The sequence below is a fragment of the Ascaphus truei genome, chromosome 2 (genome assembly GCF_040206685.1).
Source record: "Ascaphus truei isolate aAscTru1 chromosome 2, aAscTru1.hap1, whole genome shotgun sequence".
Classification (NCBI taxonomy): Eukaryota; Metazoa; Chordata; class Amphibia; order Anura; family Ascaphidae; genus Ascaphus; species Ascaphus truei.
In genome coordinates, this window is record NC_134484.1 from 9,831,890 (window position 1) to 9,848,186 (window position 16,297).

Here is a 16,297-nt window from a genome sequence, read left to right on the forward strand (position 1 = left end):
AACACACATTGTTGCAATGTGTCTCATAATGGCCAGCGTGAGCACCCGCACCAGCTCAGCGCCACCCTGGACGCAGCCTATATTAACATTGCTTGACAGTTGATTAGAACTATTAGTGGTAATATTAAATGTACAGTATTACCATATATCAATTGGATCATCAATTGACCCAAATGACTAGGTACAGCAGAGGTATATGGACTGGGATAATAATAATCCTTGTATCGGCATAGCAGATAGTGTGCATAACTGAATCAACATGCTGTTCAAATTCATTTGAACTTGTAACATTGCCACAGATACCCACGTGTAGTGGTGCACTTTGAGGTCAGATAATCTTTAGTATTCTAAAGTAATCTTTAGCATATGCTTCTTCCTAGCACTAAAGATTATCTGAACCTCATAAAGTGCACCACTACACTACATGCGAGTATCTGTGGCAATGTTAAAAGTTCAAATTAATTTGAGCAACGGGTGGGGAGTTGAACGGGTGCCGTACTCCCATTTACACTGGTAGTCCTCTTTTACGGCAATCACTGGAATCTGTTCACTTTGATCCTAGGAGGGAACTGTTTAATGGGTCTTGTCATGGGAGAGCAGGTACTTTTTACACCATTTATATATTACCGGGATCATTCATTAGGCAAAACAAACTGGTAAAAACAAATTGCAATTTATTTTGGTAAAACAACGTATAACAAGAGATGCACAAGAAACACTTAAAAATATACTTACTGGGAGTCTGGGGGGGGGGAATCTAGGCTTTTTTAGGTGCAGGGCGCCTGCTTGGATGAGCTTACCCTGACCAGGATATACCCCCGGATCCTCTTTTCGGCTTCAGTTCCCAGCCGCGACCGTAGCGTGCTAAAATGAGAACTTTGTCCTTGCACCTGACTTGGTCTCTGCGAGGCAAACTTTTCAGGCTACGAAGCCGGTTGCTCTGCTATTTCGAACAGAGCAACTTTGAAAAGCCCGCCCTAGCGTCATTGACTCACTCATTGGTTGCGCACAATCGCTCCCTTGGTCAGCACCTTACATACACACCGCTGGGATATCCCCAGAACGGAGGGGGAAGGAGCAGCCAATCGGAGCGTGGGAATTCCTCCCCGCCAGCCAATAGAAAGAGGGGCTGGTCCCTCGGCTGAAGTCAGAGGAGTTGGCGTGCCCTGCAGGCTCGAAAAGCCGGGTGAGCAGGAAATAGGATTTTAGCCAAAGGGAGAGCAGAGTCTATGGCTGCATCCTCCCAGGCTGACTCATTGCCACCTGCGGGGCCGGCTCCACCAAGTCTGGCAACTACAGAAGGTGTCCCCGCCGGGTGCCCTTTGTAGTCCGGACCTGGCCAATCGCCCTTCCCTCGCTCACCAAACGTTTTCCACACCTCTGGACTACCTCTCCCCTTTGAACTACGGATTCTATGCAGTCTTGCTGGCACCTTAACTAGATGCCCGGGCAAGCTGCATAGAGCCTTATAATAAATGAATAAAATATTTTAATAAATGGGGGGCCTTGGGGAGACTCAAGGGACTAGGACTAAGATATCGGGGCTCGAAAAGCAGGAGTCTGGGTGACGTTGGACAGCCCCGGTGTAATTCATGCCTGCTCACCGGGTAGAATTAAGGTACTACTAGTAGCTCTGGCCCCTGAACTCCTGCAAACAAAATAATTGTATCCTTACCTCAATACCCCACCTAAAACTCACACACAACAAGTTTCATGAGTCTGGGACAAAGGGAACATGGAAAGTGGAAAAAGCAGGGACACTAAATTTTAATGTAAAGATACCTGGTCCCTGGCTTATATTGCTAGATAGCTGCCAGGGACCCAAGGGCAACCAGAGGCTTAACCTTTTATGAAGCCTGGTAACCCGTGCCCGTCACAGATCGCATCTGGGTAATCGATTTTTTTATTTTTTTTTCCCCGAATCTAACACAAGTATTTTTTAAAATTAAACTTGGGTGTTTTTTTTTAATTAAACTTGTGTGTTTGCCCCTGGCTGCTCCATTTTGTGATGTTCAGCAAGTGCTTGCAGATTTCCCCCCCCCCCCCCCCTTCCTCCTCCCCTCTATCTTTATTGGTACTCTGATAAGAACAGGGTAGAATAAGGGGAAAACGGGGTTGATTTACAGACCGTTCCCCATTTGAGGGCCCCTAAAATTCGTCTGGCTGATCGGGAATGCACCTTTTAAACTGCATAACACCAGCTGTCTCAAACATCAATAACTTCCATTGCTCACCGATGGCAATAGCACGATAATAAATGTCCATGTTTTAATTTTTTTATTTTAATATTGCCCAATTTTGTGCTGCGTTAGTCTGATAGTATGTGTAGATTTTGTACAGGTTCTGATACGGTACCTTTTTAATGGATTAAGATGAAAGTTCATAGATATGGTACATGAGCTCGCTCATGAGACCTCCTCCTACTTCTGTGAAAGTGACCTGTTCTTCAGATCATACAAGCAGAGGCTTGGGAGACCTAGAATTGACATGTACAATACCGCTATCAAAACTCTGCACAATCAAAGGCAACTTTTTACTTTTTTTTTTTTTGTTTTTTTTATGCAATTTACCATTTTGAATTGGATGTTACGAGCAAATGGTTTCTATGAAGGTAAAGGAAGGAGACAAACGCCTTTTGCGGATAATATTAAACTGTTGCAAATAATGAAAAATATATATTTGGAAGTTTTTGGGCTATGTGGAGGGGGAACATTTTTGTGTTAAGGTGTCTACCAATCAGAACGTCTCTAGAAATGAGCATCTCTTGATTAGGAATTAGAGATGTGACATCTTGCATGTAATGAGCTTATGTTGCTACAAGCTAATGTCAATGTGCGGCCCATAAAAATGACAATACTGTGCATTGCTAATGAGAATCTAAACATTTCCAACTTCCAAATGCCCCACTCTTTAGAGAGCATAATATGTAAGTGCTCTGTGTGGCACTGGTAAACAGGGTGTCAGCTCTTGAGACCCTTTGATTTCCATCCTTGTAGAAAAATAGGCTGCATTCTTTTTGTAGTATCCTGAGTAAATATGGCAGCGATAGCATGCTCTATGATCTACACTCCTTTCCAAACCAACATTTCTGGCACAACTTTGTATCTTGAGGTTCAAGTTCCTACGCGGTCTATTTTGGGTTTCTAAGATATTTCAATGATTTCAGCTTCAGGCTTATGTCGTACCAAAATGGCCACAGGAAACTTCCTTGTAATGTTTGGATTACAACCATATGCCTAGAGGGAAAATACAGAATGTCAGCTTCTTCCCCACCTATTGCATTAGCTCCCCTCCCCGGCTGATGTCACAAGGGGATTCCCTCCTCCAAAGCACTGAGCTGGCGAGGAGGTGAGCTGCGGGTGATGGGGGGGGGGGGGGGGGGAGCCAGTAGAGGGCGGGGGCTCTTGCCAGCGCACGTTACCTCAGGTGGTGAGTAATCCGAGGGGATGAATCTGCACTGAGGTTATTTTCTGAGTGTGGCAGTTGGGTATGTGAGGTCATAGAACCACACAGGCCAATGAGAGGCGTGCGGGGGCGTGGCCGGGCCACAGACCAATCAGATTGGCCAGAGGCTGTGACAGACCGACGGACCAATCAGATTGCCCTGCAAACAAACAACGTTTTCATTTTTATACATCTAGATAAAGATGGTATGGGATTTTTCTGGAGGGTAGTTTTGTAAATAACTCACAAATCGGAGCCATTTGTGAAATAATTGAAATATTTTCATTGCCGTTTTAGGTTGTTGCCGAATATAATCTCAAAGATGTTTTTTACAAGATGAAGAATTCCATGTGTCATGAGTTAATCGCTGTTGGAAAACCTGACAGCTGCATGGTCTTTAACTTTGACGATGAACGAGAGGCACAGCAATGGTGGACTGTTGTAAGCAGCTCTCTCCGAGAAGTTCAAAAAAGTGGGTGATTCCTCTGGCAATTTTAATGACACCTATTGCGACAGCAGCTAAGTTTCCATATGATATATTGTAGCCTAGCAATGTCGGCCTGTATTTAGGAATGATTAAACACTGCTGTAGTGACTTTTATGGTTGGTTTCATAAAAATTACATGTGCTCTTTGGTTTAAATCAACAAATATCAGCATATTTATTTTTACAATGTTGGATTTTTTTTCCTGACAGTTTGGAGAAAAAACTGGGAGCGCTCTGGGTTGAATGAGTTGGACAATTCAATACAATATAATAGAGGGTATTGAACTCCTCAAACAGGCTCCTTTAGAGCAGAACTCTCTCAAACGTGTGTTGGAATTGTAGCTCCACTGATTTTTCTTTTATTGGGGGAATGCCTCAAAATGTTAGCGTTTTTTTAAATAAATTAAAAATACAATAAACATAAAAGTAAGTAGCAATGTAAAGTCAGACTCTTGTTCTTGCATAAATCTTTACCACATTAATTCTTTTAACGAGCATTGGTTTTGGTAAGCTGCAACTGAAGCTATAAAACACTTATTGCAAAATTGGAAATCTGGAAGAATTCCACCTATTGAATGTCGGCTTAATACACTCTTTGTATATGAAAATATGCAAACCTTTCTTAAGCAAATAGTTGACTATTTTCTTCCTTGCCACACACATCCTATCAGCCCCATATTTGTCCTTTTTAGTAACACATCTTTTTATACTACAGTATATGTTGTTAGAATTGTTATGGAAGACCAACTGTAATGACCTTCAGGAAATGTTCTAAACGTGATCTTCTCGTATTTCTGGATATAGGTTTTTATGCCTTGTGTTGAATTAAACTTTTTTTTTTCTCAACCTTTATAAAAAGACACGAATCAGGATTTGTACGTTTTTAGGAAATTAGAAGCCTGCTCATCCAATATTCAGTAGATATAGTTACATAGTAGATGTGTTTGAAAAAAAGACCATCGAATCCACTGAGTTGGACCTATGTTAAATTTAGACTACAGATACGTATCCTATAATTGGTATTTACAGTATTTTGATCCAGAGAAAGGCAAACAAAAAACCCCAGTGAGACATGATCCAAAGATAAATTCCTTCATGATTATGGCAATCAGAATACTCCCTGGATAAACATGTTTACTTGATATATCCTTGTCTACCTTTTCGTAAAAGATGTCCAACCATTTTTTTTGAAGATATCTACTGTATCTGCCATCACAGTCTCCAGAAAAACCCTTTCCTTTGTTGCTGGGGAAATCTCCTTTCCTCCAATCTGAGGGTGACCCCATGTCGTCTGTACTGCCCTTGAGATGAATAATTCTTTGGAAAGCTTCTTGTAGTGTCTCTGAATTTATTTGTATATAATTTTCATAATTTTTTACTGCTTTTTACACAAACATGGCTGGCATGTTACCTAATAATAATTAAAATGACGGTGCAGCTTTTCTATAGGCAGCCAGAGCGGGCCCTCACCAATGTGGTAATATTGTTTCTCTAAATTTCACGGTGTAACTCTGGTCCATCCCAGGTTCGCCACTCCTGAACCTGGAGGTCCCTGGGCATCAGACCATTGATGTGCTCCGGGTCCCCCTGTTTCAGGTAAGCTTTAAAAAAAAAAGTTATCATGTGTCTTGAGCCAGCATTGCTGTTCTAAAGAGAGTAGAGTCACATCTTCTGCAACTTAAAATTTAGAGCTGTTGCTGTGCTTAACGGTTTTGTTTATAAATGTCATGTTTGAGGTTCCTTAAGGTTCCACCAGCATGATTTGGATAATGAATTTCCATGGTCTGGTCCTAGGAGAAAAGTAGGTTAAAACAGCTGTTACTTGAGCTGTATACATTCTGCAAATATTACAGTTCTATGCATTGCACAAATCAATTGAGGTATTGGTGAACCAGGGTGGGCTCTGAAGGACTAAGTTCTGCACTTACATTGGACGACCTCAGAATCCATCTTTAATTTTTCTGGTGAAAAAACCCCGGAACCGGTGCATCCTTGGGCTGGGATTAGTAGGTAACACCCTCCCCTCCCCCCCCCCCCCCTGTGTTCTGCAAAATAATAAACATTTCAGAAATGGGGGAGAATTACTGCTTTACAGGGGCAGTTCCTCCTAGGACCAAAGTATATAACACTGACATGTTTTAAGGGTTTCAATCTGGGGTAGGATAACGGTAGAAGAAACCATTGATTGACAAGCACTCTCTCATTCAGGGACCTAAAAGAAAAATAAATGAATGCTTTATTTCCGAAGAACCCATAGCAGCCAGGTATTTGCTTTACGTAAGACAATGAGGTTGTTAAATTCTTTGCAAAAAGTTGTTTCTGGATCAGTTACCATGTGTTGCACCTTGAAATATTATGTTGTAAGCCTTCAGGGTGCAATCTGCCCTGCTTGGGGGTTTTTTTTGGGGGGGGGGGGGAGTGGTTAGACCCCATTTTTTTTTCTTTTTTGTCAGATTTGACTGGTGGACTCACCTGAGCTGAACAATGCTATGTTATATTCCAGGGATCCACCCTGGTTCCAAAGATACTTAGCAGGACGTTATTGGTTTTAAATCTCACTCCAGGGAAACTGGCTGCCAAATTTAGGGCAGTTGGGAAGCCATAACGCCAACGGTTGGGCCTTCCTACTGGACGTCCTTTTAAAAAATGGGCAGTAATACCAGTAAGTATCTCGGGAACAGGGTCAGGACATTTTTTTTCCCCTGCACTTCCAGTTTAAGTTCATTGTTTTAATCACCTCCCTCCCTTCATTCTTAATCACCTCCCTTCATTCTTAATTTTATCTCACATTTTTTTTTTTTTCATCTGATAAGTCCCTTTTCAGAGTTTTTTGTTTTTAAATCGGCGAAAAAGTAGGTTTAACATCAACTGGTCCTCTACTGTGGTAACTTTGTCCTTATTATTTACACAATCTGCTTCTCACCTCTGGTGGTTCTTTGTGATTTTTTTTCCTTTTGAATTAACAAAAAAAAGTGAGGATAATTTATTTATTTTTTATCCTTTTGTATCTCAACATTTGTTCTATTGCTGGCAATCGCATGGCACCTGCACCTGCTCAGGTGTTATCCAGCCGGCGACACTACTTGTTTGAGACTGATGTAGAGGAGAAGTGTGCTAACTCTATGGTCATTCATTCTTCTATTCTGATACTTCCTGGTATCGGGCTAAGAGTTCTAACTACAAACCATATATATCCCTACATTTTTCCTACTAATGTTAGACCAGCTATTGTAATGTTTGTAACTGCGGTTGCGCTCTCTTGACTCAAACATTCACTTCATTGGATATTTGTTTGATGTCTGCATGACGATCTGCTTTGTAATACAAATTGTATTGTGTGTGGGATTGTGCATGCAGCAGTCTTGTGAGGTACGAAGAAGCAGTCTATTAATCTAGAGATGAGGTGGCCAACTCCAGTCCTCAAGGGACACCAACAGGTCATCTTTTCAAGATATCACTCATTATGGTTGAGCCACTTGTGCTGAAGCAGGGATATCCCGAAAACCTGGCCTGTTGGTGTCCCTTGAGGACTGGGGTTGACCACCCCTGTTCTAGAGGGTGCTTTAAGCACATGAATACCCATTGCCACTTGTGGTAGTGTTTTGCTGGAATTTTATTTATTTATTTTTATTTATAAAATGTGTTACCAGGAAGTAATACATTGAGAGTTACCTCTCGTTTTCAAGTATGTCCTGGAATGGGAAAGGGAGTAGATGGCTTGGCACAGGATATGGAAACCCTAATCCAGAGCGGGGGAAACAAATAGGCCACCTGGATTATAGATATCATGTTAGATACTTATGTAGTGCTGAGAATGACATGAATATGAGATAACTTCAATTATAATATCGGCCAATCCCGCAATACCATTTACACCCTGACTAGGTGCAGCACATAATACATATGTAATTTTGAATCATTTTTATAAATCGTATTTGTACTGATGTAAACATATAGTTATTATACTTTCAGATTTATAGATACTCATTCTTTGTTATTTGTTTTCCAGCTGTCAGTGCAGTCTTGCATAATCATGGGAATCCTTTTAGAACCGGGCCCCCAGTACTTGATAAGCCTATGATTTCAGACATCAAAATGCCCTTCACCCCATCATTATCTACAGAAACGCCAATGACGCCCACCGACATGTCCACAAAAGGTAAAAGCCAACTTGCTGCTTTTCTGCTTCATACGCTCTCATGCAGATGTATCTGCTATTATTGCACCCGGTAACGTTACAGCAATGTCTCTCGCAGGAAATACAATGGTAACATGTACGATCTGACACATGATGTTTTCAGCGTTATTTATTGTGTTAATCTAATATACTAGCGTCACAACGGCTGCTACATCTATATGAAAAATACCATAAATAGAAAATTATAAATGGATTTTGTCATAAATTGGACAGGACAGAAGCTATGTCATATACACACACACACACACACACACGTTTTATTTCCATTACTACGTTTGTCGTAAGTTATGGACCTATAAGAGTGCACATGATGGAAAGACCTGTGTCAAAAACGCGTGATTTCCCCCAAAAATTTTAGTTAAGGGATCCTATAATTATGAAATTATCAGAAACCCAATCCTCTAATATCGCGTCTGTGATCAGATGCATTGTAAGGAACCCCAACCCTTTCTAATAGCGCGTCTGAGATCCGATGCATTGTAAGGAACCCCGACCCTCTCTAATATCGCGAAGGGAAAACCTGTCCTGCGCATCAGGATACCACTTTAATTGCACCGAAGTGTCAAACTGTCATGTAGCTGGCTGGGAGGGAGCTAATTAGACCCTAGTGTGACCAGGAGTATAAGGAGAGGCAAAGAAGTAAAAAAACTCTTACCTTAAAGCTCCACTCCGGTCTGGGTCTTGCTCTCTCCTTCCTCCAGCTTCCGCGTGCTGCCTTCAGTGTAGGTAGATAGAAGAGTGTGTGAAGGAGGCGCTACTGCGCATGACAGAACTGCTGGAAGTCCCGGATTGAGGCAACAAACTTTATTGACACATATGCAATGGGACTACACCACGTGAGATCGAGGAGATCGTGGTGTAGTCCCATTGCATATGTGTCAATAAAGTTTGTTGCCTCAATCCGGGACTTCCAGCAGTTATCTCTAATATCGCGTCTGTGATCAGATGCATTGTAAGGAACCCTAACCCTCTCTAATAGCGCATCTGAGATCAGATGCATTGTAAGGAACCCTAACCCTCTCTAATAGCGCGTCTGAGATCAGATGCATTGTAAATTCTGTTGTATTTTGTACAATTTTCAAATGACCTGAAAATTGCAGGGAGTCCTTTAGGGATGCCCGGGAACCCTCGTTAAAAAAACACTGGTATACACGTTTTAATCTGCGATAATCTCTTGTTAGTCCAGTATAAGGGTTCACAATCTCTGACAAATCTACATTTCTCTAGTACCCCTGTGAATAGAGTTTGCAGTTCCCATGACTAACTAAATTGAGATGAACTGTGTGTTTTTAAAGTCCTTCAATACTTACCCAACCGCAGATGGTTCATACAATCCAATCTAGACGTCTACAGTCAGTTTATCAGGTGGTGTGACGGGGAATGTAATGATTAACATACATAGAATAACAGTAGTGTTTAATTTGAATTCATGTTATCTGCACTGAACCCAGACATACACACCCACAATCCTACCAACCGTAGTGGCCAAGCACTGCCATCTACAGCACTTATTCCCTCACCTCCTGTCTCTGCAAGTCTCCCATTATACCACTTAGATTGTAAGCTCTTCGGGGCAGGGATTTCCTTTCCTATTGTCTGATTTTACTGCACTTATTGTATTATAATTCCCCGTACTGTATTCTTTGTGAAGCGCTGAGTACATTTTTGGTGCTATATAAATAAAGACATACATAACACTGCTAGGATTGTGTTTTAGAATTGTATGCATTTGTGTACTATTTAAAAATGACACAAATACTTTAATCTTTTTTCAGAAGATCTATCTCTGCGACTTGGCAGATCTATAGAGAATGGGGACCAGCAGACGGCGTCCCAGTGTGCGGTGGCATTGGCCAAACAGCAAGTTCCCCTTCAGATCCAATTAAAACAAATCTGCTATCCCAAAACCGAAATCTGGTAAGTCATTTTGGGGAAATTTCTGCGCTAAAAATCTGTGTTCGGACCAAAGATGGAGCAAAGCTCAGTGTGGTGTGAGTAAAAGCATCAGAGCAATTGTACAATCAGAACTTCATATAAGACAGCTGAGCAGCAAACAGAAACTCTCCGCATAGGTACAGGGAGAGGGTGGAGGAGGAAAGGACTCTTTCCATGTCCTTGAAGTTGACTCTCTGATGTTAACCCTGTCCTTTCTGGCTTATTTGAACGGAACAGTAAAAGTGAAGCATGGGGAGACTCTTAGGCCTCGTTCATTGTGCAAGATACGGAGTGAGCTACATAGCTCGCGCTAAAAATAAACGTGTGTATTCCAAAGCGCATGGCCATAGTAAGCGCAAGCTTGCACATGAGATACAAGGATACCAAAAGCAGAGGAGACAAACTTATTTACTATTGCAGCGAGACAGTCTGGTCATGTGAGCGGCTAATAGCCAATGAAAATGTAGTAAGCTATTCTGTCTGGATACTGTTCACATTACTTTTTGTCAGTTGAGTTGTGCTTGCTATGAGAATATGGACAACTCAACTATTGAAAATTTGCATGACATAGTGTATATATATTTCTGCCAACTCCTTCTGTTATTGCATGGCATTATGCATTTTATTATTTGCTAAAGGCGTGTTCTCATGCATGACACTTCCTTGACAGTCTCCCCACGTCATGACTGCGCCCACCCCCTCCCTAGCTTTCCATAAAACCTACAGTCCACACATCGACGGAGAAGAAAGCTTGCGAGAGGCAAGCAGCACTGTAGCACTGGCGCTCGCTTTCACTATGGACATAGCCTTAGGTGGCCACCTTTGATGCGATTTGAGTGTTTTTTAGTGTGATGTGAAGACGGCTAATACAAGGACCCATGTTTACTAAGCAGTGTTGTGCCATGTTGTACCAATGCTCACCTAACCTCCGCTTGCATATATCAAACCAACAAAGGGAGTTTCTCACTGCATACTGTGACAAACGGCTTACTCCGGGGCTCCGTCGTTTGTCCGGGACTGTTTAGAACACGGTCTTTTAGGGTAGGTTAAATGATGAGGCGTCACGTACTGTTCCTTTAAACAGGCTATGCCTGGTTTATTCAGTCCCAGGCACTGAGACTGCCACAGTGCATACAACAGAAAACAGATCAAAACAAAAGCTGCTCACCTGAGCGATAACTTAACTTAGATATCCCTGACTCAGGGTTGGACGTGGCTTTTCCACTTCCAACATCAAAACACGGTACTTTTGCAGTCTTACACAAATGAACAGAAAGATTGAACCTGTTTGGGGAAGAGGCTTCTCCCCTCTGTAGTTCAGCAGCCTTCCAGCCTCCTGGCTCTTGTGGGGAGAGCAGAGCAAACAGGAAATCAGTCTTTCATACCTGATTCCTAATTAGCATGACAGGTGACAGAAATCAGGCAGCAGACAAACTCTGGTCTGGATCTCTCATCCCTCAGTTCCAGCGCTTGCCAAACTGTGGGATGGAGTGTATGTATTATAAGGCTGCACTCCCAGGCCAAACAGGATAGAAACTGTCTAGTATCCTGGGAGCCCTATATACGGAATTTATTACCATCCCCTGGTTTCTGTCACATATCCTCCCCCCCAGCTCAGACCTCGAGGGATGAGCGACCATGGATATTAGGGAGTGCATCCTTGACAACCCGTCAGCATTGCCATGTTTGTGCCCTGACCTGTGTTCCACAGAAAATTTAAAGGGTTGTAGGCTTAGGAACCACCTGGTCACTCTAGCATTCTTTTCCCTGTTTTGACACATCCAGGTAAGGGGTGCATGATCTGTGACCAACCGGAATTTTCTCCCCAACAGGTAGTATTTGAGCGTCTCTACAGCCCACTTTATTGCGAGACACTCTTTCTCTACTATGGAGTAATTTTTCTCCTGGGGATTTAGTTTCCTACTTAAATAAAGGATGGGGTGCTCCTCACCTTGAGACTCCTGGGAGAGTACAGCCCCCAGCCCAACCTCAGATGCGTCGGTTTGGACTACGAACTCTTTGGAGAAGTCAGGTGTGACCAACACTGGTTGGGCACAGAGAGCTTCTTTCAGGCTTCTAAAGGCCTGTTCGGTTTCGGGGGACCACTTTACCATTAGCGGTCCTCTTGCTTTTGTGAGGTCAGTTAGTGGGGTTGCCTTAGTTGCAAAATTGGGAATAAACCTTCTATAGTACCCAATTAACCCCAAAAAAATCCTTACTTGTTTTTTTGTAACTGGTCTTGGCCAATTTTGTATCGCCTCCACTTTGAGTGTTTGGGGTTTGAGTAAACCTCTGCCAATAGAATATCCCAGATACTTGGCCTCCTCCAGACCAATAGTGCATTTAGCGGGGTTAGCAGTTAGTCCAGCAGACCGGACTGCGTCAAGCACAGCTTGGACCTTTGGAAGGTGGGATTGCCAATCTTCACTATGGATTACCACATCATCCAGGTAGGCGGCAGCATACCGAGCATGTGGTTTTAAAATTTTATCCATCATTCTTTGGAATGTGGCGGGAGCTCCATGTAAGCCAAAAGGCAACACCTTATACTGAAAGAGGCCGTCTGGGGTTGAGAAGGCTGTCTTTTCTTTTGCCCTTTCTGTGAGGGGAACCTGCCAGTACCCTTTTGTTAGGTCTAGGGTTGTGAGATATCGGGCTTTGCCCAGTCTCTCTACAAGTTCATCTACCCTGGGCATAGGATAAGTATCAAATTTTGACACCGCGTTTAGTTTCCGGTAGTCATTACAAAACCTTGTTGTACCATCTGGCTTTGGGACTAAGACTATAGGGCTGTTCCACCCACTTTGGGATTCCTCAATTACACCTAGTTTTAGCATTTTTTTAACCTCTAAACTTATAGCCTTTCTTTTGGCCTCTGGGATTCGGTACGGTTTAAGGTTAACTCGGACCCCTGGTTCAGAGACTAGGTCATGTTCAATTACGCTAGTTCTACCTGGCCGTATAGAGAAGATTTCTTTGTTTCTTCTCACTAAATTCTGAACCTCTCGTTTCTGATGAACAGACAGGGTTTCAGCTATGCTAACCTCTGGGTCAGTTTCTTGATTCTCTGACGGACCTGGGGGTACTAGGGTTAACAAGACTTCTCTATCTTTCCAGGGCTTGAGTAGGTTTATATGGTAAATTTGCTCAGGTTTCCTCCTACCTGGCTGTCTTACCTTATAATTTACTTCTCCCACTCTTTCCAAGACCTCATATGGCCCATGCCATTTAGCAAGGAATTTACTCTCCACGGTGGGAACCAGAACTAGTACCCTATCACCTGGAAAAAAAATTCTGACCCTAGCACCCTTATTATACGTATTCCTCTGTGCTTCTTGAGCTTTCTCCATGTGTTCCCTCACTATGGGTAGGACTGCAGCAATGCGGTCCTGCATCTGGGCAACATGCTCTATTACACTTCTGTAAGGGGTAACCTCGTGTTCCCAAGTCTCTTTGGCTATATCCAGTAAGCCCCTTGGGTGTCGGCCATACAATAGTTCAAACGGGGAGAAGCCTGTGGATGATTGGGGAACTTCCCTAATGGCAAATAACAGGTACGGTAACAAACAATCCCAGTTTTTCCCATCTTTATCAACCGCCCGCCGTAACATGCTCTTTAAGGTTTTATTGAACCTTTCCACTAAACCATCTGTTTGTGGATGATAGACTGAGGTTCTGAGATGCTTGATTTTTAGGAGTTTACATAGCTCTTTTGTTACTTGGGACATAAATGGTGTTCCCTGGTCAGATAGAATCTCTTTAGGAATCCCGACCCGGGAAAACAGAACTACTAACTCTTTTGCTATGTTTTTAGCTGAGGTGCTACGTAGGGGAACTGCCTCCGGATATCGGGTGGCATAATCTAATATTACCAATATATGCTGATGTCCCCTAGCAGACTTTATTAGGGGTCCTACTAGATCCATAGCAATCCGGTCAAATGGTACCTCTATTATGGGAAGGGGTACCAATGGGCTGCGGTACGCCTTGAACGGGGCGGTGATCTGACATTCTGGGCATGAGGAACAATAATTCGTAATTTCTGCCAGAACCCCAGGCCAATAGAAGCTTCGGAGAACCTTTTCTTTTGTCTTTTCCACCCCTAGATGTCCCCCCAATGGATGACTATGTGCGAGGTGTAATACTACGTTACGGAATGTCCGTGGTACCAACAATTGTTTAGTTGTAACTGATTTCCTTTTATCAACCCGATATACTAGGTCGTTCTCTACCTCGAAGTAGGGGTAAGCAAGTGACCTATCTGGTTGGCCAGGAGTACTATTCTGGTCCCGTATATTTCCCCTTGCTACCGCTAATGTGGGGTCTTCCCACTGGGCCTTCTTAAAACTCCCAGGACTGACCTCTAGGTCAGCGAGGGTCTTATCCGGTTCTGGGGTGGTAAGTGTCTGCTCAACATCTTGATTTGGGGTATTCCCTACCAAAGTAGTGATGGGGAAGGGAATTTTACAGCACTCCTCCTTTTCCCCCTTCTTATTTGGGCCCTCGTCAACCTCCATTTCTGAAAAAGGGAAAGGATTTGTTTCTTCTAATACTTCGTTATGGTCCGCTATTGAACTCTGGGCGCTATTCTGAGCGGGGGACCACATTTTTAGAAAATGGGGAAAGTCGGTCCCTATTAACACATCATGTGCCAGTTTGGGTACAATACCCACCTTGAAATCTAAAGAACCAAACTCTGTTTCAAAAAAAACATCAACAGTGGAATATTCATGATTATCCCCATGTATACAACAAATTGCCACTCTTTGTGAACTGTTTCCCTGTTTCTTCTTAATGGGCAAGAGGTATTCGGACACTAGTGTGACCATGCTCCCAGAGTCAAGAAGTGCCCGAACCCTCTTACCATTAACCTTTACAAATGCCCACAGATGGTTATTCAAGGGGTCCTCTGGGCTAGGGCCCATACATTGGGACAACAGCGAATAAGGTTCCACGCTGTTGCATTGCATGGGCTCATCATTTAGTGGGCAGATTTTTGCTGTGTGGCCCCTCTCATGACAATTTACACATTTAGGTACATAGTCTGTGTCCCACTTAGAGCCTTTTCCCGGCTCCCCATGTTGGCTATTGCCCTTAGTGTGCGAACCACTGTTGCTGGTGCTGCGTGAAGGTGGTCGCCGCTCTTCAGCGCCCCTTAACCCCGGTACCCTTTTACCGTCTCTGGAAGACTCCTGGAACCTCGGGTAGTGGGGTTGCTCCACGACTGTGGGTTGCGGGTGCTCTTCTGCTGCATTGTACCTTTCTACGAGGGCCACAAGCTCATCCGCATTGTGGGGGTCACTCCGACTGACCCAACGGCGTAAGGCAGAGGGAAGTTTCCTCAAGAACTGGTCCATGACCAACCGTTCCACGATGTGGCTGGCTGAGTTGATCTCGGGTTGTAGCCACTTCCGGGCGAGGTGGATGAGGTCATACATCTGGCTTCGGGTGGCTTTATCCATCGTGAAGGACCATGCGTGAAACCTTTGGGCGCGAACAGCCGTGGTTACGCCGAGGCGGGCGAGGATCTCGAACTTCAATTTTGCATAGACGTTAGCTTCGGCTGGCTCTAGATCAAAGTAAGCCTTCTGGGGTTCGCCGCTTAGGAAGGGTGCGATTAGACCAGCCCACTCAGCTTCTGGCCATCCCTCTCTCTGTGCCGTGCGTTCAAACGTGAGAAGATAGGCTTCCACATCATCCGAGGGTCCCATCTTCTGAAGGTAGTGGCTTGCCCTGGTCATTTTCGGAACTGGGGCTGCCGCTGCCAGTGGAAGGTTACTGATAGTCCCCCTCAGGATCTCGAGTTCCTGCTGTAAGCCCTGAGCGAACCGCTGTTGCTCCTCTCTCAGCAAGCGGTTTGTCTCTTGCTGGTTTGCAATCGCGTTTTGCAGGGCTTCATTCGTCTGTTGCTGGTTTGCATTCGCCTGTTGCTGGTTTGCATTCGCCTGTTGCTGGTTTGCATTAATCTCTTGCTGGGCTATTAGCAGCTGTTGCTGGGCTGCATTCGTCTGCTTCTGGTTTGCATTAGTTTCTTGCTGGGCTATTAACAGCTGTTGCTGGGTTTCATTCGCGTCTTTCTGGGCAGCGACATTGCGTACCAGCGCACCCACCACGTCTTCCATCTTGTTTGCAGAGGATGAAAAAAACTTTTTTTTTTTTTTTTTTTTTCTTTCAAAGTTCTTCAACCCGCAGACCCCCTAGTGCTCTGCCCGCATTCTCCACCATATGTGACAA

The 16,297-nt window shown here is 43.7% G+C and overlaps 2 protein-coding genes across 2 annotated transcripts in view; both read left to right on the plus strand.

The window, feature by feature from the left end:
* The window catches only part of LOC142488078 (uncharacterized), a 908,622-nt gene that overhangs the window by 758,356 nt on the left and 133,969 nt on the right, over positions 1–16,297 (plus strand). The gene's annotated exons all lie outside the window — the stretch shown is intronic.
* The window catches only part of LOC142475343 (ranBP-type and C3HC4-type zinc finger-containing protein 1-like), a 72,111-nt gene that overhangs the window by 6,244 nt on the left and 49,570 nt on the right, over positions 1–16,297 (plus strand). Inside the window, exons 2-4 of the mRNA XM_075581264.1 lie at positions 3,742–3,916; positions 7,940–8,089; positions 9,904–10,045. Of these exons, the coding sequence (XP_075437379.1) occupies positions 3,742–3,916; positions 7,940–8,089; positions 9,904–10,045 (467 nt within the window). The remainder of the gene's footprint in view (positions 1–3,741; positions 3,917–7,939; positions 8,090–9,903; positions 10,046–16,297) is intronic.